Below are 21,986 nucleotides of genomic sequence, written 5' to 3'. Positions count from 1 at the left end.
TCTATTCTTTTTTTTTTTTTTTTTTTTTTTTATAATCGCGTACATAAAATTTATTGCACTTTGATTCGTTCCCTTTGGTGGATCAACTAAAGACATGGGTCCAACTTCTATCACGATCGGACGCGACTGTCTCGCGTCTGTGATTTTTTGCTCGCGCGTTTCGTTTATGCTTATTATATATATAATAATAAATATTTATTAATATATATGTACGTGTGTATAATAATTATTATTATTTATAATAATAAATATTTATTAATATATATATAAATAAATATATATATATATATATTACTAAAACATTTTTAAATAATTATAAAATTATATTATTAAATTATTAAATTATTCGACAATTATACTATCGATTCTTTCTCCCCGCGCGCGAGCAAGCATGACTGGCAATTGTTCGAAATTATTATCTGATACTTCTGCATAGAGGAAGAGGCAGATCGGACGAAGTTGGATACAGGAGAGAAGGGGCGAAATAGAGAAAGAGAAAGAGAGAGAGAGAGAGAGAGAGAAATTACGATTACTCGCGAGTGTAATTTGTGTGTAATTTCGACCATGCGTTGATGAACACGTGGACACTACCATGAAAATCTCGTACGTCGGAATGATCCAGCCGGCGGCAGCCTCGGCGATAAAGCAGAAAAGAAACAGTCGAAGAAGATGAAGATGAAGATGAAGAGGAACGCGAACGGAACTCGACGATTGTTTTCGAACGTAAAACTGAAGAGGAGGAAGAAGATAATGATGATGATGATGATGGAAAAGAAACAGAAATAGAAAAGGGCTGGAAAAGGAGGAGACGACGGGGTCGGAGGGGGAGGCGGGAGGTGGGAGGTGTGACGATGAGTCTCGGCGTTTAAAAGGGAAAGAAGGAGAAGGAGGGTTAAAATCGCAGAATAGTAGCCTATCTATCACAAACGGAAGTAACGGTATAATAATAATTAATGGACATATCGAAGAGAAACGCTTATCGCGTTAAAACGACCTCTATCGCAATGGTGACAATTAGTACTAGCAATTCACAGAGATTTTTCACCGCGGCCGACGTCTTGCGGCGCTGTATGGCAGCCATTTTGTCACCTGAAACAAAGTTCAAATTAATTGCAATTAGCGAAATTTGTTTAGAGAGATTTATACGTGCGTAACATACATATATATATATATATTTTTATGAATTAATTTGTTCAAAGAGATTTGCACATGTGTGTAACATATCAGTCGAAACGAGATAACACGCTGGGAGAGAAATTGAATTTCTCTCGCGCAGAGAGAGGTCTTCGCGTGAAAGAAAGAAAGAAAGAAAGGAAGAAAGAAAGAAAAAAAAAGGACGATTAATTATCCTATTGTGTCTGTAGGGTAGGGAAAAAAATTTGTTGAATTGTTGTGTACCTTCTGTGACAAAGACATAGATGGATGCCGGCTTGGTATTCGAGGCGCTGCACGTATAATTGCCTGTGTCCGATTCCACCGCATGGTGAATCGTCAGCCGACTTTGAGTCGAACTGGAATCGGTTTGTACGGTTACGCTGCTGCCTCGCGTAGTATCGTAATTTATCATTCGATTATTGTGATACCAGAAAACGTACTGCGGCGGTGTTGGACTCTGCAAAATCGTAAAAAACACATGTATTGCGCGCAGAGACGATCGCCGAGATCGTTATTCTCGCGATCTCCCTCCGAGACGATTGTTGCTTGGGTAAATTATTGTCTCAGGAGGGCCATTTTCGTTGCCCCCTTCTTTTGTTAAATCTAATCTATTGTGATATTTATTATTAATCTATTATTGTATTATTGTAATATATAATATTGTAATCTATTATTACAATATTATATATATCTGTAATATAATATTGTATTCTATTATTGTATTATTGTAATATATAATATAATAATAATATAATAATTTATTATTATATTATTATATTAATATTAATAATCTATTACTATATTATTATATTAATATTAATATTAATTTAGTTATTATATTAATATTAATAATCGATTATTATATTATTATATTTACTATTAATCTACTATTATATTATTATATTTATTAAATCTAATCTTATTATTGAACACTGAACGTGTTTTTTAAGTGATCGTCAACGCTACAATCGGTCAGTTTATTTTTTTTTACGAAATAAATATCAAAAAGGTAATTGCCGATTTGATACGGGAAACAATGCACTAAATAAAATAAAAAAAATTACATTTTCCATTTTTTTTTTTTTTATTTTTTTTTTATATGAAAGCACGTAGAGTTTTAAATCGAATTTTTGAACCGGTCGTTTGACGATCGTACGTTTAGTATTAAACTCGTAAAAAATTGTAAAACAGGGTTGTCAAATGAAAACAGATTCCACGAATATTTCAGAGTTTCACGAAGCCCTAATTTACGCGTGCCCCATTTAATTTTTCTGACGATCGAAATGTCATTTCAACCGCGTCCCATCGGTGCATTTTCCATCGATTCTCGATATCATCGGGGGCCAACGAAAGTCGTCTCGCCGTCGTCTGGCGTAATTGTCAGCCGAGATAATTGTCAAAACGACACGCACCTCGGTGTTTAATATTCTCCCCACGGACGCGAACGAGTGTACATTATACACGGTGGGCCAAAAAAAAAAAAAATCACGAAAATAAATTTGCAACCTTTTCCCAACTAAATTTCTTTCTTTACAAATTCTTAAAAAACACACTGAAAAAGATCGCGAACTTGAATTAAAATCTAACTGACAAAATTAATTAACGAAAGTTAGTTCCCTTTTTATATTTCGATATTCGATTAAAAGACACGCACATAGTGGTGGGAAGAAATCTATTTTGGCCCGCTCTGTACAAGTATCTCTCGTTATTCGCTCGCGATGAACGAAAAGGAGGAGGGCGAAAGAAACATCGAAGTGGAATAGAACGTCGAACGTTCAACGAGCGGACGTGCCTCGACGCCAGAAACGCAAATGGTTTTCTCGATTTCGTCGTGGGACAGTTTCACATTGGGATCGTTTCGTATTGTTTCGAACGTGTGTGAACGTATGTGTCGTGTCGATCACGTCACCGTGTTATTTCCGCCGCGAGTTCGTGCGCACGAGAGATTGTCTTAAGACGATATATAACGTACTTATGAATAGCGTATCTTCTCACAGGGTGCTTCCCTCAGAAGCCATATTGCTTTCTAGTTAATACCATCAATTTGGCGAGGAAGAAGTTTCTTCGATGCATTTCCTCGGTATCGTCATGGATAGGGGGAGTGATATAGGCGAGTCTAGAACGGCGACAGACCGTGGTTACAGCAGATGGTCTTTGACGACTGATAATGAGATGCATGTACGTTTGTAAGTTCGAGTGTAACAAGTATATATAACTTTGGAATCGTGATCTATAAAGGATTCGCATATTATACACATGGACTGGTCGCAACAACAGTATCTCAGCCTATTTGGTTGTTCCGAACATCTTCGTGGTGCATCTGACCCGAAAGGCTGGCCAAAACTATTATAACAATTTCATTTTAATATATTACTAATAATTTTCTATCAATTAGAATTAATAAAATTAATTTTAACAATGCATTTTCATATGTTACAGTGTTTTACATTCTGTTTTAGCATGGCGTAATTTTAAAGAGAAGTGAAATATACATATTAATTAAAATTAATAATAATATATTTTAATTCACCTATTCTTCGTAGTCACCTTTTCTGATGAAATGCCGAATATTTATATAGTTTAGGCTTCAATTCTTCAAGAGCTGAGTGCAAACGCTCAAGCGTTAAAATTAAATGGAAATAAACAAAGTATTCGAATGTTATAATTTCTCGAGTCACTTTCGAGAAGACAGACGAAAGCGAAAGGAGAAAAAGGTTGGTCGAATGACTTTACACACTCATCTTTACGTCCTACAATTACTTTTATCGCAGCTCTGAAACACTTCTTTGACGCAGACTGTTTTTTCCCAGACTCTTTCTCCCTTTCAGAGCGCGAAAATTATTGACGTTGAAGGCTTCTCTCGGCTTCTCATTGAATGAAAGATTTTTTGCAATTTACCTGCGTAAATTTACACACTTAGGAGCAAAGTTAAGTCGTTTTACTTAAAAAAAAAAGAAGAAAAAAAAAAGGAAAAATAAAAAAAAAAGACTTTTTGGCCAAGACTTTTCGGGTCACTGTGCGACGATTTCCTGGGGGAAACGCGCCATCCAGTGTAACCACAGAAATACTCCACCACGGTCCCTTTAGATTCGACACATTTTTTTCAAGACGCGCGCGATTTTCCACAGTTTCTTGCAGCCGGGCAGGACGCGGGTTGGAGAAAAAAGCCGGCGCACTTTATTTTCGTTTTCCCGATAGTGTCGAGTTTGCAGCGGGCGGCCGGCAATGCCCGCTTTAAATGCACTTCCACTCTTGTATCCGCGACTAAGCTGTGCCCATTCTGCCCACAGGATTTTTTTTCCACGTTCTACGCCGCCTATGAAGGCACACGCATACATACACACATTCAACGTTCGCCGCGTGCGTGCAAGCTGTACGGTTTCCATGTGCCTTCGTTAAGCGGATGGACTGGCTCGGCGTGCCTTTATTCACGGTCGTTCCCCCGGTGAACGGGGGAACGCGACACGATTATTTTCACGTATCAATGGCGGCGCTGATATAAAAATTTTCGCGGCCGACACGCGCTCGCGCGCGCGCGTGTGTGTATGTGTATGTGTGTGTATTTATTTTATGAAACCCGTAGCGGCGACGCTGGAAAGGCTGGCACGAGAGTGTTGCTCGAGGAGGGAGAGAACGGGGACGCGGTCGCTTGGCACCGAGGCTCTCCCGTACGTAAAAATTGAATAACGCTGCATTAATCATTTCGAGACGTTGAAGAATGGGGGGATGTTTATTGCGCGGCAGTCTATGAATGAGGCCCGATTGAAACGAGGTTCTTCTCACCTTTTCTATTATGCATACGAGATTTATAATGGATCCTACGTCGACGTGATGCTCGCCGCTTCCTAATATAAATGCTTCTGGTATAACTATGTTTAGATTGACAAAGTGTGATAGTATCCCTGTACTCCTCGCGACCTGCAAAGAAAAAATTAACAATGCCACTTGCGCACACACACACATATATATATATAAATAAATTATTAATATGTATTACTGTGATATTGCTATGATATAATACATAGGTAATTATATTTTAATGTATTCCCATGGTATATTTATAAATTTATATGTTCATGTAAAATATATAAATTAATATATATATATATATATATATATATATATAAATATTGTATATATATATATATGTAAAATATATAAATTAATATATATATATATATATAAATAATGAAATAATATATAAATAAATAAATTAAACTATTATAATTAATATGTTTACATTTAAATGTATTATTACACGTTAATATCTATCTTTTTTTCTAAATTTATATATATATAGAAAGGGTCTACTGGCCGACGTTTGTTTTCGCTACACGCATTTTCGAATTTAGGATGTCTATTTTATATTTCCTCGAGAGAATACATCTCTAACCCGATTATATCGAGCAACTTTTGCTGAGATACAACCGAGGTTGACAGAGAAACAAGGAAAATAGAAAACGCTTAAAATTTAAAACGATTCGCTTAAAACGAGAGGCCGTTTGACGCGGATATCGTCTGACTTTAAAGCATTATTCTACTTGAAGTAGTTCGCGTCGCGCATATAGCGAACGCCCGGCGAAATTTAATATTACAGATATTGATATTTTCGATTGTCGGTAAAACAGTGATGCAACGACACACTTTACGGAGTTTTAAATGGTACGAGGAATGTTACCTGCGTTTGTCCGCAACGAACACGTGACACTGTAGAAAATCTAATATAAACTTCTAGGATGCGGTCAGAAATTGAGTAAGAAAATTCTCATTGGAATCGAGGTTAGAAAATTATCGTCGAGACTGAGGTTAGAAAATTCCCGTCGAAATTGAGGTTAGAAAATTCTCATCAATTTTCAATCGCTGCTCTTTGATGTTAGTTATTAATATCAACTGATTAATATATATCTGAAATACGATCAGAGAACACGATGTAAATCTTCTTCGTAGTATAGGGTGGTCGCTGAACGACTGAATGTTACAAAACAAAAATAACTTTTACAAATACATATGTTTATTAAACTTTCTACTATTTTATTTGGAAATATAATTAATGGATTTTAAATTAAATTTAAAAATTAATATTAATATAAATATTAATATATAAATTAATATTAATATAAATTGATATAAAAGTTCTATTTGAAATGAATAAAATTATTAAATTAAATCAACGATTAATGAAATGACAAAAAAATGTAATTGGAATAAATTTTATAATTGATAAAAAAAAAAGAATCCGTTGTCATGATGATTTTTCGCAAACAAAAAATTATTCAATTATGAAATGGAAATATTCTATATTTCATTTCAACAATATCAATATAAAAAAATTTATCGAAATATTTAAATTTGACGATATTTAAATTCACGAAATGACTTTTTTCAAACCCGTCGGTTTTTCAGTGGCCACCCTGTATAACGTAATCAGATGCTTATTATTCGAACAATGAAACGAAACGCACGGTAAGACGGTGTGCGTGATTCGAGGAGAGCCAGTCTGTAGCCCTCGAGTAGAAAAATAACAAGTTCGTCTAAACATCTCATTTATCTGCTCTCGCGAATTTGCTTTTCCCGAGGTCTCATTAAAATCGATTCGTTTCAAGGGTCGCGAACACGGCGCTGCTGCCACGACGAGAGAAAATCCATAGCGTCGCTGATTTCGCCATGGAGCTCTTTCGTCGAGGTATAAATATGTACGTCCGTACGTATAGTCAAAATGTTCGCCGAATTTATTTGCAAAAATTACTCGTCCAATGAAATAAACGTGTACATACTTTGAACATTCCTACATTCTAAATTTGGGCGAATGTAATTTTTACAAGTAAATACAACGATCTTTTTGAACATACCACGTAAATTGTGTAAACCACGATGTTGCTGATAATCCAAGACAGCCGATTAACCCTTTTTTGCAATTAACATTGACTAATTACTCAACGACTGACGCTTGCCGCTATACTACCGTATATCGATTTTGGTCACCAGATGAAATTAAAAAAAAAAAAAAAAAACACTAATTTCATCCCACCCAATTTACACAGAAATGATATCTTCAGTAATTCCCAAGATATTTGAGTAATTCCCAAAACACGTTCAAATCTGAAGGCGGTTTTCACCTCTGCAACGATCGACAATTAAAAGTGAAACGTGTCAAATGTTTCTACCAAAATTTTTCATTCACTGTTATAACCTTTGGAAATAAGCGCTAGCTCTAGATCAGGATTCGAACAAGTGAAAACAATTCCCGTCGCGGTGCGGGTAATTAGAGCCGCGGTTGATTACCTGACACTCGTAGGTCCCGTTGTCTCTGTCCTGAACGTACTTGATCTGAAGAGTCCAGTCGTCCGAGCCCTCGGGATGAAGAACTTGAAACCGCTCGTCGTTCGTGTACGTGAACGTGGAGCTGGTCAGGACGTGGAAGTCACGCCGTCGTATCCAGGATATCTGTGGGACAGGCGCGCGAATCGTTGATCAATCTTCTCTCGCCACCGCTACCGGATTGGCGAAGTGTCGCGCGCTGGAAAGACGACGGGGCACTCACCTCGGCGTCGGATACCGTTCTGTCTGCCAAATTGCGAACCTTGCAATGCAGGAACGCGGTCCCGCCCAGCTGCACCGTGACGTTCGAGACGGTGTTGTTGTCGTTCGCATCGTTCACTCTCTGCAGATCGTCCAGATTGCTGAACCACAACGCCTTCCAGTCTGCCGGTATGCTGTAGGGGACGCGTCGATCTGCAACGTTTCACAAAAAATTCCAACTCTTGGATTTGCCGACTGTTTCCTCTGTCACTTCTCTTACTCTTCTGGACTACTCGCCAGAAGAACAGTTTCTCGGCGAACGAGTTTATTGTACCGTTGCGAACGAGAGAAAAAGGGACCGAGGCACTGTATCCTTTGTCACTGACGAAGAGAATCAGCGCGAGGAGAGGGTTGAGAGTTTGGCGAGAGTAGCGTTGTTTTTGAAAAAAAAAAAAAAAAAAAAAAGACGAACGAGTGAAGCTTCAGAGAGGAAAGGAATAGGTGGATTATCGTCTATAATTGAACACCTCTTGCACAGCTTTCGTGATTGCAAAACGTAACTTCCGACTGTGACAATGACAGCGAACAGTTGATTAATTTACGTTTGCTAATGTAAGAAAAAAAAAAAAAAAAAGAAAAATGGCGGAAAAGAAGAACGGCCGAGGAAGAAGTTTAACGTTGCGACACGTCGAGATATAGACAGGCGGCGGAGGCAAACTCGAAAGTAACTGGGCTGCTTTGGTAAAGGGGGATGACGGAGAATAAGGAAAATCGGTGAGCCACGGAGAACGGAGTTGGCGTTGGTGGAATATAGAAATCCGTAAATGGAAAGGAAGAAAATTGTGAAACAGAGAGGCGAGCGAAAGCCAAGTGACAGAAAGAGAGAGAGAGAGAATGAGAGAGAGAGAATGAGAGAGTGAGGAAGGATGGAAGGGGGAGGTGATGGAAGGGTCTAGGCAAAAGACAAGCACTTGAGACTGAACTTTGCGAGCTTTTGAATGCAGGGCATAAGCTACCTGCCTTTTGTCTCCGCGAGACAATGCGAAACCTTATACAGCGAGACAAGAAGTCGAGTCTACGAAGGGAAAGGTGTGCTCCTACTTTGCTTCGACCAGTTAGTTGGGCAGGATTGTACTCTTTTCTTTCCTCTTTAAGTATTCCCAATTCATAGCCACTTTTGAGCGAGAAGCAAGTGCACACCAGAGGGGATTTCTTCGCTCGGTAGTTTTTCCTATATTTTCTCGCATCCCTCCCCCCTTGTCCCCCTCCCTCTTTCTGTTATTTTCATTTTCTTTCCCTCCCCCTGCTTTCCCCGGGGAAGATCCGCCGTCTCTTCTTGCCACGCAGAGACATTTATTTATTGCGCACCAGGGACACGAGCTTTATCTAATGCATACTTAATAGCATTAAAAGTCCGCCCGACGTACTTGACTTCTTGCGCCAGCAGATTTTGAATACGCACTTGGCGCAGACACACCAGGGGTTACGCGGAGTGTCTCGGAAATCGGGAAGGAACACTCGGTTCTAGGATCCGACGGCAAGCATAACTTCGCACAGCAACGAAATTTCGATAAATGCTTTATCCGACAGTCGGAGAATTACACGAGTTAATACGTTTTCCACCTAGTCGCGTTATGGTTACTCTTAGCGCTGCTTGCCCTCTTTTCTCCTGTAAAATACATCTTCTGTCGTTCGGGATGAATATTTTCCTTTGAATATATATATATATATAAATAGTTTTATATATATATATTATAGTATAACTATATATAGCTATATAGTTTAACTATATATATATATATATTATAGTATAACTATATAGTTATATTATAATATATAGTATAACTATATATATATAGTAGTATATATAGTTATACTACTATATACTACTATATAGTATAACTACATATATATATATTTTATATATATTTTATATATATTTATATATATTTTATATTTTATATATATAGTATAGTTTTATATATACAATATAGTTTTATATATATATATATATATATATATATATAACGAAAACGTATATAACGTATTATACGTTATAATATTTCCTGACGAGGTAAATCGTGTAACACGTCAAAGACATCGTCAAACTAAGCTAGAGGTGGCTAACTGGCGGCCCTTGCCCCCACTTTCCTAATCGCTAGCGCTATCCCCTCCACTGCATCGATCTCTCCACTGCGTTGAGAGCATTGCGTTGATGTTGTGGCCACAATACTCGTGTTAGATATATATTGAGTAGCTTGAGGAATACTTCTCCTACTTCCATAGGCATGAGTCCTTCCTCCATGCCTCATTTTGTATTTCGTCGCATTCAGGTGCTTTCTCTCTCTTTAATTTGAGCAGCTGTTTTATTACTTCTTCCTTTGTGATTTTCTCGCTTCCCGTTTCTTTCTCCTCTTCATTGCGCTCCTGTTTTATCTTGCTTTCCTGCTTGTCCTTGTGTCCTTCCAGTAGTTCCAGTTTTTCATTTCGATACTTTTGTCTATTGTTTCCCTTTGTTTCCTTCCTCCATATCTGTTTATGTATTTTCACGCTTCACTTCCGCCTTGATCATCCTTATCTTTTCTTCCTCCCTCCTTTCGTATTTCTCCCTTTCTTTTTCGCACCACTCTTTGTACTTCTTTCTTTTGCCCCAGAACTCTTCTCTGCGTATCTTGCCTTTTTTTAGTTTTATTAATTCTCTCTTCCTCTCCGTCCACTCTTTACTGTGCCATCCTCCAAACTTTTACTTCCTTTTCCTTACCTCTTCGTTGATTTTCTTCTTTAATGCCTCCCATATACTTTCCACGTCCTCCTCCTCTACCTTCCATTCTCTGCATCGGTTGTGATAGCTCTCTATCCCTTCCAATCAGCTGTTCTTATCACCCTGCTCTTCTCCTTTCTTCCTTTCTTGTCTTCCTCTTCTACGCGTTTTTCTCCACTTCCAGTGGGAAGTGATCTGTCCTCTCTCCTTCTCTTACATCTGCAATCTCCTCAAATGATTCTGCGTTTGCAATCACCAGGTCGACCACTGATGCCCCTCTTTCTCCTATACATGTCCACTCTCTCTCTCTCTCTCGCCCAAAACATCCATTCACTATGAACCAACCCCTGCCTCTCAGCCCCTCTATTAGTATCCTTCCCTTCCTGTTCACGTTCTTGTCCTTCGATCTTCTCTCTTCCTTCTCTTCTGTCATCATTTCTTTGAATGGGCCTCCCTCCTCCCCTTGCACCAAAGTCTCCTCCGCAGTATCAGGAGTCCTTCTCTTTCTTCTATCCCTTCTGTGATTGTCTGCATTATTTCCTTCGTGTTCTGACTGTTACTATTCGTGTGTTAGATATATATATATATATATGTATGTACATACACATATACAGGGTGAGTCAGCACATATTGCCATCATTATTATTGCGCGTAGAGTAAGAATGTTTCAGATGAAGCTGAATTGCTTCGAGAGGGGCACATTCTGATGATACTAGTTTTCTCTGTAGGTGGACGTGTAGAGGACATATGAAGGTCATTAACGTTTTTTTTAAATATATTTTTTGTGGCATTAGTTGACGCACCTTGGTATTCTTTACAAAAAAGTATTAATGTTAAATTTATGTTTAAAAAAAATTAGCTTAGGGGATATTTTAATTTTAATTTTGCAAAATCTGCGCGTGAAGGACAAAGACAGTATGAATATAAGAATATTTTCTTCCGTGTCTTTCATACTATCTCCGTGTCTATCTCCTAAACTAATGTATATATAATATACTATAATATTAATATATAATATACTATAATAATAATTTTTTAACATAAATTAATACTATTTTATATAGAGTATCAAGGTAATTTTAATTTTGCAAAATCTGTGCACGAAGGACAAAGACAGTACGAATATAAGAATATTTCTTCCGTGTCTTTCATACGATCTCCGTGTCTATCTCCTAAACTAATGTATATATAATATACTATAATATAAATATATAATATACTATAATAATAATTTTTTAACATAAATTAATACTACTTTGTATAGAGTATCGAGGTAATTTTAATTTTGCAAAATCTGTGCGTGAAGGACAAAGACAGTATGAACATAAGAATATTTCTTCCGTGTCTTTCATACTATTTCCGTGTCTATCTCCTAAACTAATGTATATATAATATACTATAATATTAATACATAATATACTATAACAATAATTTTTTAACATAAATTAATACTATTTTGTATAGAGTATCAAGGTAATTTTAATTTTGTAAAATCTGTGCGTGAAGGACAAAGACAGTACGAATATAAGAATATTTCCTCCGTGTCTTTCATACTATCTCCGTGTCTATCTCCTAAACTAATGTATATATAATATACTATAATATTAATATATAATATACTATAACAATAATTTTTTAACATAAATTAATACTATTTTGTATAGAGTATCAAGGTAATTTTAATTTTGTAAAATCTGTGCGTGAAGGACAAAGACAGTACGAATATAAGAATATTTCCTCCGTGTCTTTCATACTATCTCCGTGTCTATCTCCTAAACTAATGTATATATAATATACTATAATATTAATATATAATATACTATAACAATAATTTTTTAACATAAATTAATACTATTTTGTATAGAGTATCAAGGTAATTTTAATTTTGCAAAATCTGTGCACGAAGGACAAAGACAGTATGAACATAAGAATATTTCTTCCGTGTCTTTCATACTATCTCCGTGTCTATCTCCTAAACTAATGTATATATAATATACTATAATATAAATATATAATTTACTATAATAATAATTTTTTAACATAAATAGGTTAATACTATTTTGTATAGAGTATCGAGGTGCATCGATATTTCATTCACCGTTTGAATCTTGAAACTTGCGACTGATTGTCCCGACAAATTGTACCGCTTCAAGAAACAACGACGAGTGAGCAGATAGCGCGAATAGCGACTAACGATCACGCTGCCGATCCAAGTGGATTTCACGTTTGAATTCGACTGATCCGAACGATGTTCCTCCGCATTTCTGCTCCCTTGTCCCAAACACGTCCGAGACACAGATGGCAACACTCCTCCACAACTTTATAGATCACGCCCCGCGCCCGATATCAATCGATCATTAATTAAATCGTCCGGCTGGGTCGTACACCTACCCCGTCCGAGGCTCGAAGCATTCGCTGAAATTAAACTAGGAAAGGCGGAATTGCATCCGGAGCGAAACGGATGCCGAGAAGTACAAAAGATCTTATATCCAAGGCTAGGGAATACTAGGGAGGGGTTAAACGCCCCGAGAAAATTATTTACCTTTATCGAGCGACCTGGCCAGAAGAATTGTCGGCAGGATCAGAAAGACCATGTACCACGATAGCCGGTCCCGCATCCTTGCGAGGTTTCCAGTCCTCCTGCAAGAAGAAGAAGAGGGACGAGAATGATAAAAAAGAAGAAAGAAAAGATTGGAGAGAGAGAGAGAGAGAGAGAGAGAGTTGGTTGTTATAAAGCACGAATTCGTATGCGAACAGGACCGAGTCTTCAATTGCCTCTTTGTTTTTCTGATTTTGCACGTTGCGCACCTGCATCGTCTTTTAAAGGAAAAGCATTCAACCCCCCCCCCCCCCCCCCCCCCCCCAGCCGCCTTTTTACGCTCTGTTTTCACGTGTTTCGCATGCATTCGAAACGCGAGCGAAACTTATGTCTGATTTGCAACAAATTGCCCCTCGTCTCGCACGATATTCCCGAAGAGGGTTGGAAGTAAAAGCGGGGCGCCGGCTCGCCGGCTTTTTCAACGATTTGCATATTAAAAGGCCCGCGGATCCTTTTGATACGGCGAATTTTAATTCTCCTCCTCGGCATCGTCTCTTACTCTCTCTCTCTCTCGTCTTTCTTTTCCTGCCGTCTCCATCACGTATTTTTTTTTTTTTTTTTTTTTAGAAATTTACGTTAGAGTAAAATCAGGCGAGAAAGAGAGAGAGAGAAAGAGAGAAGGGAAAAATGCAATTTCAAAGGCGATCAAAGAATATTCTTTTTAGATTTTAATCCAGTAGTCCGAGGCAGCGAGAGGGGCCCGTCTCGCGTTGTTGCCGCGTGTATTGAATATTTTATTCCAGCGACACAAAGGTGAAAGAAGAATTCCTTAATTATTTTCCCGCGTAATTTTCGCCTTTTATTAAAATCGTCAAACGCCGGGAATAATTTAGACGATGGAGGATCGATGTTCCGGCTTGTTAGCGAGACCGTTGTTCACGGTCGTGCTGTGTTACTCTCGGTCGGTTTTTCTTTAGTTTCTGTAGAATTTGACAAGCTCGTCGGATCTCATCTTTTTCTCGAAGTCAAGTCGAACCATGAGTGATGTCAAAGAGATAGCAAGCCTTTAAATGAGTCATTCCCACGTACGCTTGATTTCATTCCTCGATTTTTATTCGTCGTCGCGCGTAATAATTTATTACGATCTTTCGATCGTGCCTCTGTGCATCGTAAAATCTTTTAATTCCTCTCTCGGTGTAATTCGTGGAACGCATTAATTCATTGATTAACCCTTTGACTACGAGAGGCGTGTGTATATATATATATATATATGCGTCTGTCACACAAAAGGTCCATCAATGTACAGGGTGTCTCAGCCAAAGGAGGCCACCTAAATACCTCTTTTGCTGTTTTTACTGTTATGAAAAAGCTTTGTAACATGACTCAAATGGTCATTTGACTGACTGTGGGTTCTTTTGCAAATGTTGCAATACTGTAAGTATAGTATGATATAGTCAGTATAGTATAGTGTAATATTAGCAAGTATTGGTTAGCAGTGAGTCTAATATTGTAATACTGGCTGTAAGTATAGTACAGTACAGTGTAGTATTATAATAGTATAGTAGTATAGTAGTAATGATATAATAGTATAATAGTATAGTATTAAAATAATATTATGTAGGATTATAATATTATAGTACAGTACAGTGTAGTATAATAGTATAATAGTATAGTATTAAAATAATATTATGTAGTATTATAATATTATAGTACAGTACAGTGTAGTATAATAGTAGTATAGTAGTATAATAGTATAGTATTAAAATAATATTATGTAGTATTATAATAGTACAGTACAGTGTAATATAATAGTATTATAATACTCGCTGCAATACTGTACTGATTATAGTATACTATGCTTATAGCCAGTATTGCAACATTTGACTGACTGTGGATTCTTTTGCGAATGTTGCAATACTGGCTGCAAACAGTATAGTATAGTACAGTATAATACAGTATAGTATAGTACAGCGTAGTGTACTATTGCTGCAATACTATAGTATACTGACTATTATAGTACACTGACTAACTATAGTATTACACTATACTTGCAACATTTTTACATCAATAAATTCCAAAAATGAAGAATCTTGTCTTTTTCGAACAAAAGTTCTGTAAAATTATATGAAATAATTATTTCATTACATCTTTACGATAATCTAACAACGGTTGCGCTTGTGCGACTAAAAGCTTAAATATGAAATTCCGTATCTCGGTAACCCGTAAGTCGACTTAATAAACCGTTACCAACAATGTTATTGGTTACTAAAGAAGACATTATACAGGGTGATTCACGTAACTTGCACACCTGGAGTAACTTTTAAATTATTTGCGTCTAATAAAAAATTGTTCCATAAAAAGGTCGCGTGGCTTTAACGGAGAGTAGAATATGGCGTATCAATTTTTTTCTGTGTACTGAGGGATTTCGAGATTTCCAAGTAAAAAGAAGTATCAAGCCACATTGGTCCAAAACCTAATAGGTTAAGGAAATATTTTACTAAAACATGCACAAAATGTACACGCAACACATTGTGGAGAAAAAATTAAATTATTTAATAAAATATCGACTTTGAAAGTTACAGCTAGTCTGGTAGAAGGTTAAGATGCACAAGATCGGGAGCTTCGTCGATTATGTACACGTCGATTATTTGCCCTCGGACGTGTCGATGAAACGTGGTTCGCGTGGCGGTGGTAAACGCCGTGCACTCTTATTTCTCGCGGCTGATCGCCGTCAGTCGCGTTAATTGGCCCGTTAAAGTTACTCTTTCCCTCGTCCGGGCCGCTTTTACGGCTAATAAAACGGGACGAATGCAAATAGTTTGTAATAAATCGGGCAAACGCGGCGCTTTTATCGCGAAAGCCATCGTTCGCGTTAATGTTTAACCCGCGCCTTTGCCTTTCGTCTCTCTCCCCCTCCCCCCTCTCCCCCCCCCCTCTCCCACCTCTCCGCGATCAGGATTACACCGTAAAAATCTATTGTTCGAATTTTTACGCGGTGCCGTCGTAATTTCGCGCGATACGCGTGGGAATGCAAAGCTTAAACCATGGCGGAGAACGTACGAACGTGGATGCGATGGAAAAGAGAAAAAAAAAAAAGAAGAAAAAAGAAAAGGCGAAACCGGGAGTGGAAATAAAGGTGAAAAGGTTTTAAAAGCGGCGAAATTGTTCGACGTTCGTTTTTATTTGCGCGTGCAAACACGCGGTTCAACGACGAAATGTTTAACACGCGGACATCCGCCGTATATTGATTCCCCCGCGGTTGAGAACAGGAAAAGTTGTCATCTCGCAAAAAAAAAGAAAAAAAAAAAAAAATGGAAATGGTGGAGGGAGGAGTGGTTGGATTTAGGAAATTAGTTGCCGTCGTTTTTTCGGCAAATATTGGTCGAAAGGAAACGCTGTTGCCGCGACACCGATAACGGTGCTCTGATTTACCGCCGGGCGATGGTGAAATTGTTATTCAAGGGGGACGCGGGCGAAAAATAAAGAAAAATAAAGCGGCGAGTAGCCGTTTACAGATAAACTGAATTTGCATTTATCCGGCAGTCCGCCGTCGTTTTGTTTAACGCGGTTATCTAACAATTTCCGCGCACGCCACCGTCGGCGATTTATTATCGCGCGTACTCGCGCCCCCGTAATTACACGTGAAAAGCGCAATCGGCTATGGTTCCGCGAGAAACGCCACGATCGTGGAGAAATAGAATTGATATCCGATGTCACGGTCGTGTTTCAGAAAAAGGATTTCAAAAATCACGGGTCTGTCGCGTTGCTAGTTTATTCGCTAGTTCCCCAACTCGCCGTTGTTTAACGTAGAGTGCGCTGTGGTACACGTGTATGGTATTTCAGGTCACAGGCCACGAAAAAAAAACTGTAAAATGCAAATGTCTATTCACATATGTACCTCGTCTTGTAACGAAAGGGGTTAAAATGGCCAAATCTCCAATTATCGTTAGGTCGTAACGATTCGAGAAATTCCGCATTTTCCCGGGATGGAGTGCAGCCGAAAATTTCGGTGGTGCCGCGACGGTTTCCGAGGATTTCGAGAGGATTGCCAGTTGAAAGCGGATAGAGGAGCAAGTAACGTGGGAGAGATGGGAGTATTAAGTAGCGACCGTTAAAAAGCGGAAAGTCGATAGGATATAAACGCGTTCCTCCGCTTCGCAATTCGGGCGAGGGCACGGCTGTGCTGCAGTGTGTCTACGGTTGGGAAAGGGATACTCTCCCGAGCAGGATCCTCTCTTCTCCGAGAGTTGCCAATCGTTATCCGAGATTTATTGTTTCCCGACGATGGCTGGGTCACGGAATCGGGTTCATTCTCCCCGCCTCGCCCTCCTGCGAACCGGGGGAGGGTTCCCATTCAGGGCGGGCGCTGCTTTGCATAAATTTCCGTGCAGATGCGACGCGATATCAGATCGACGCGACGTCGCGATAGAAATAGAATATTATATGCACGCGTAGGCACAGGCACGGGGATATACAGGGTGTCCCGTGTGAAGCTAACCACGCAATTCTGCATCATTAGCGTACATATAAGCACAATTTTCTTAGCTAGTATTATCAAAGTGTACACATATATACGGTCAATATTCATGATCGTTATCACCAGAACATTTCTCGATCATTATTATTATCAAAGAGCGTTGCATTCTTATTATCCTGTGAGTTACAAAATGGCCATTATTGCCATCAAGGCATCTACTTCGGACAACATTTTCCAATGGTGATTGAAACAGAGAAAAGCTTCGTCGAGAAAAGCTGAAAAGCGTTGTGCCGTTCGTTTATCTCGAAAGAAAAGAGGAGAAAACAATTTATCAGTGTAGCAACTGCAAAGTAGCTTTACGTATTGAACACTTTGTATACCATCATACTGAACGAAACAATCGATCTGCATTATTCTGTCAGCGGAACAATTACCTGTCGTTATTCCAATAATAACACACGTACATACGTAACGATATCTTTCTGAGATTTCTTCTTTCTCAATTTTTGTTATAGTTTTTTTTTATTAGAGAACACCGAACCTTTATGTATCCTTTATGTATCATTTTTGAAAATTTTCTGCTTAAATGTGATAAAAGAAAAATTATTGACAAAGCAATTCTTCTTTCTTCAATCATTCTTCCTTATGATGCAAATGAGTTGAACTATTCGCTATTGAGGAAAATGTTTCAAATAAATCTTCGTCACGAAGGTGACCTTTGTTTCTTTTTTTTTTTTAAATGGACCTGTACATTTTCGAGTTCATAGCGTTATTAACTGACATCAAGACCTAAATTCAGCGACTTGGGTAACGTTGGATGTTTCAAGGTCGTTCAATGTCGCTCAAGTTGAGCATACCTTACCGTTGAATATATCAGAGGTGGTTTCTTATCTATGATGTTCAAAGTAGTGACCTTGGCCGTCAAAACACTGATTTATTCCCTCCCTAAACAACGAACGACCGTAGAACATCAACTAGTTGAATTCATCTCGACAACAGCTACAAGACTATGAACTCGTAAAGACGGTTCTATGTAAAAAGATTTGTGTCCTTCCCCTCCCTTCCTCGAAATGCAACGCAAGTTTCATTTGAAACATTTTTCTTTTGCAAATGCTGCAATACTGGCTGTAAGTGTAGTATGATATAGTTAGTATAGTACAGAGTAATATTAGCAAATATTGCTAGTTAGCAATATTGTAATACTGGCTGTAAGTATAGTACAGTACAATGTAGTATTATAACAGTATAATAGTATAGTATTAAAATAATATTAAAATAATATATTTTTCTCCATAGCGAATAGTTTGAGAGAAAATTGCGTGGTTAGTTTGCGTCTAATATTGTAATACTGGCTGTAAGTATAGTCCAGTACAGTGTAGTATTATTATAATAGTATAGTAGAATACAGTGTACTATTATTATAATAGTATAGTAGAGTGCAGTGTACTATTATTATAATAGTATAGTAAAGTACAGTGTACTATTATTATAATGGTATAGTAGAGTACAGTGTACTATTATTATAATAGCAGAGTACAGTGTACTATTATTATAGTAGTATAGTATTAAAATAATATTATGTAGTATTATAATAGTATAGTACAGTACAGTACAGTGTAGTATAATAGTATAATAGTATAATAATATAGTAGTGTAATAGTATAATAGTATAATGGTATTAAAATAATATTATATATATTTTTCTCCATAGTTTGAGAGAAAATTGCGTGGTTAGTTTGCGTCTAATATTGTAATACTGGCTGTAAGTATAGTACAGTACAGTGTAGTATTATAATAGGATAGTAGTGTGGTATGGTAGTATAATAATATGGTATAATAGTATAATAGTATAGCATTAAAATAATATTATGTAGTATTATAATAGTATAGTACAGTACAATACAGTACAGTGTACTATTATTATAATAGTATAGTAGAGTATAATGTACTATTATCATAATAGCATAGTAGAGTACACTGTACTATTATTATAATATACTATTATTATAATTATTATAATAGTATAGTAGTACAGTAGCATGGAATGGTATAATAATATAATAGCATAGTATCAAAATAATATTATATATATATATTTTCTCCATGGCGAATAGTTCGAGAGAAAATTGCGTGATAAAATTAGTTTTAGGTTAGGCCCCCCCGTATGGGACACCCTGTATAAACGCATACGTAACACGTATGTACAATGCACACGTAGAATTGGCTGGCTACACACGTAACGCGTATGCGTAGGTATTATTGATTCGTTGCCAATATAATGTGCGCTGATGCAGGTCAAGCTGCTCGGGGCACACGTACATCGCCGGTGCCGTTGGCGCTATATAACGGAGGTAAGTAGCTGGTCCACCTTTGCCACGGCCGATCGTTCTGGATCGACAATTGGCTGGTTACAATGGCCCGGGACCGTACACGCGGGGTCCGTAAATGCACCGCTGATGAAACAGTTGTGCGGCACGTACGTACAAGCCTTGGTGCGTCCCGGTTAATGGAAACCTTTCCTTTGGCACGCTGATCGATAAATGGGTCTGCAGGGTGCTGTTGCGAAAGAGTTAGCGTGCCGCTTGCATGCGGCGCCTACGCGGATGCTCCTTACGTATGCATGGAAACCCGGGCTAAGATTAGGGCGAACGCCCAGTGATGGCGAAAACGAATTCTCACCGATGTAGAATTAAAGTGCCACCGCTTTCTTGTTTATCGCTACGGGCTTGGCCATCGCGTTGCGCCGCGTCAGCTGATATCCAACGAGAATACCGAACCTACCTGGCCGGAAATGTTGCATTAACTCCCCGAGGCCAGCGTGAAAGCGGATCGTTCTCGTGATCCCTCGGCCTCTGACTTGGCGAGGCACGTCGAAATTAATCCCTTTTCGCACTCCAAACTATTTTTTCAATTATTATTATTATTATTTTCTTTACGACGCAACATAAGAGTCTCTGTGATGGAAATCGATGATCAAGTCGCACTGACAAGACCGAAACGGATTAAGCAATCTAATCCATGGTTGTTAGGGCTCTGTCGGGGCAAACCAAACGTGATTCACTTTGCTCAAACGACTTCTTTCTATCTTTTCTCTGAAAGCCCCTGATACATAGGTGTATCTCCGCGATATAATACAATGACTCGAGCGACAAAAATGGGTGTCTATGTTCTAGGTCTCTCGAATCGAACGTCTGAATCGTCACGTAGCGTGCACGATTTGTGATAAAACCACGGATCGGTAGATCCCAACCGTTTTATTACTGTTGCGTTTCGGATCAAAGGCAAACGGTTCTCGAATAAAGCCGAAATCGTAACTAACCGTTCCCTCGGGAACGCGATTTGCAGTGCAAATGCATCCGTCTGAATCTTCGCGTCTTGCAGCATCCTCTCACATTGTGTGTGTGTGTGTATGTGCGCGCGCGCGCGTACGGGAGAAAGATGGAACGAGGGCTGAATGCAGCCAGAGCCGTGATATCGGTGAAACAGCGGTTGTATCGCGCGTGACTTTGCATGTTAAGTTGCCGTTCCCGCTTCAGAAATCTCAAGACAAGCACTGTATTTGTACAATAAAAATAGTACTATAAACACAAATTGTAAATTATACGTACAATAGCAATATTTACGATATATAAAGGTGTAAATTGTAAATGGTTGCATTTAAATATTCAAACTGTCGTTTCACTTAATTATAATTTCATTATATCGCATGTATTGTATTTATTTAAATGCGAAACGCATAGAACATACTTCATACGATAAGGATTCTGCTAATGCATATTAATATATTGTATTATTATATAATTAAATGTAACAAGTATAAAACACAATTTATACAATGGAAACTCTGCTGATATATCAATATACTGTATTATACTGTGTTTTTTAAACAGACATGTACACGTATATTCTGAAATGTAATTGACGTCGTTTCATAACAATGCAAATTCGTTTTGTAACCTGACTAACTATACTGTTGTACAATTGTTGAAGCTTGTTTCAGAAATGGAAAACGTACGATCTCTTGGCGTCGATTTCAAAATCGACGATCAACATCGAAATCCGCCTTTCATTTGCGCGCAAGAAACTCAGTCAGTTTAACCTCTTGCATTAATTGGTTCACGGACCGTAACGAGTGACCAAACCACGTATACAATAATTCGTCTCCTTTTTCGAATTTATCGGTATATTACTGAGATAGAAATGACTAAGAAGTAATAAATTTATTATTTGTTGTATTTAAATATTCTTAAAACTGAGAAAATATTGCAATTTTGGGCCAAATAATATGTAAAAACAGAATTTGTTTCGCCTGGGTTATATTTCGATACACTTAAAACTGAGAAAATGTGGCAATTTTGGGGGCACGTCGTTCCAGCGCAAGAGGTTAACCATTGGCAACTGATTGCGGACCATAAAGAGTGACCAAATTGTACACAATAACTCGTCGTTTTCTTTTTCAATTGAGAAATTATCGAGATGTAATAAATTTATTATTTGTTTCGCCTGGGTTGTACTTAAATATACTTAAAACTGAG

General features: G+C 37.9%; 1 protein-coding gene across 1 annotated transcript in view; it reads right to left on the bottom strand.

Annotated features, from left to right (window-relative positions):
* Positions 1-918: 918 nt before the first annotated feature.
* LOC122528642 (hemicentin-1-like) overlaps positions 919-21,986 on the bottom strand; it is a 145,573-nt gene continuing 124,505 nt past the window's right edge. The window contains exons 3-8 of the mRNA XM_043653984.1: positions 12,978-13,075; positions 7,697-7,887; positions 7,438-7,599; positions 4,939-5,073; positions 1,399-1,612; positions 919-1,089 (exon numbers count right to left, since the gene is read on the bottom strand). Coding sequence (XP_043509919.1) covers positions 977-1,089; positions 1,399-1,612; positions 4,939-5,073; positions 7,438-7,599; positions 7,697-7,887; positions 12,978-13,053 — 891 coding nt within the window. The 5' untranslated portion in view covers positions 13,054-13,075 and the 3' untranslated portion in view covers positions 919-976. The remainder of the gene's footprint in view (positions 1,090-1,398; positions 1,613-4,938; positions 5,074-7,437; positions 7,600-7,696; positions 7,888-12,977; positions 13,076-21,986) is intronic.

Source organism: Frieseomelitta varia, unplaced genomic scaffold (genome assembly GCF_011392965.1).
Source record: "Frieseomelitta varia isolate USP_RPSP 00005682 unplaced genomic scaffold, Fvar_1.2 scaffold_254, whole genome shotgun sequence".
Classification (NCBI taxonomy): Eukaryota; Metazoa; Arthropoda; class Insecta; order Hymenoptera; family Apidae; genus Frieseomelitta; species Frieseomelitta varia.
The sequence above is the reverse complement of the archived record's forward strand: the minus strand, read 5'-3'. Positions and strand labels throughout refer to the sequence as shown.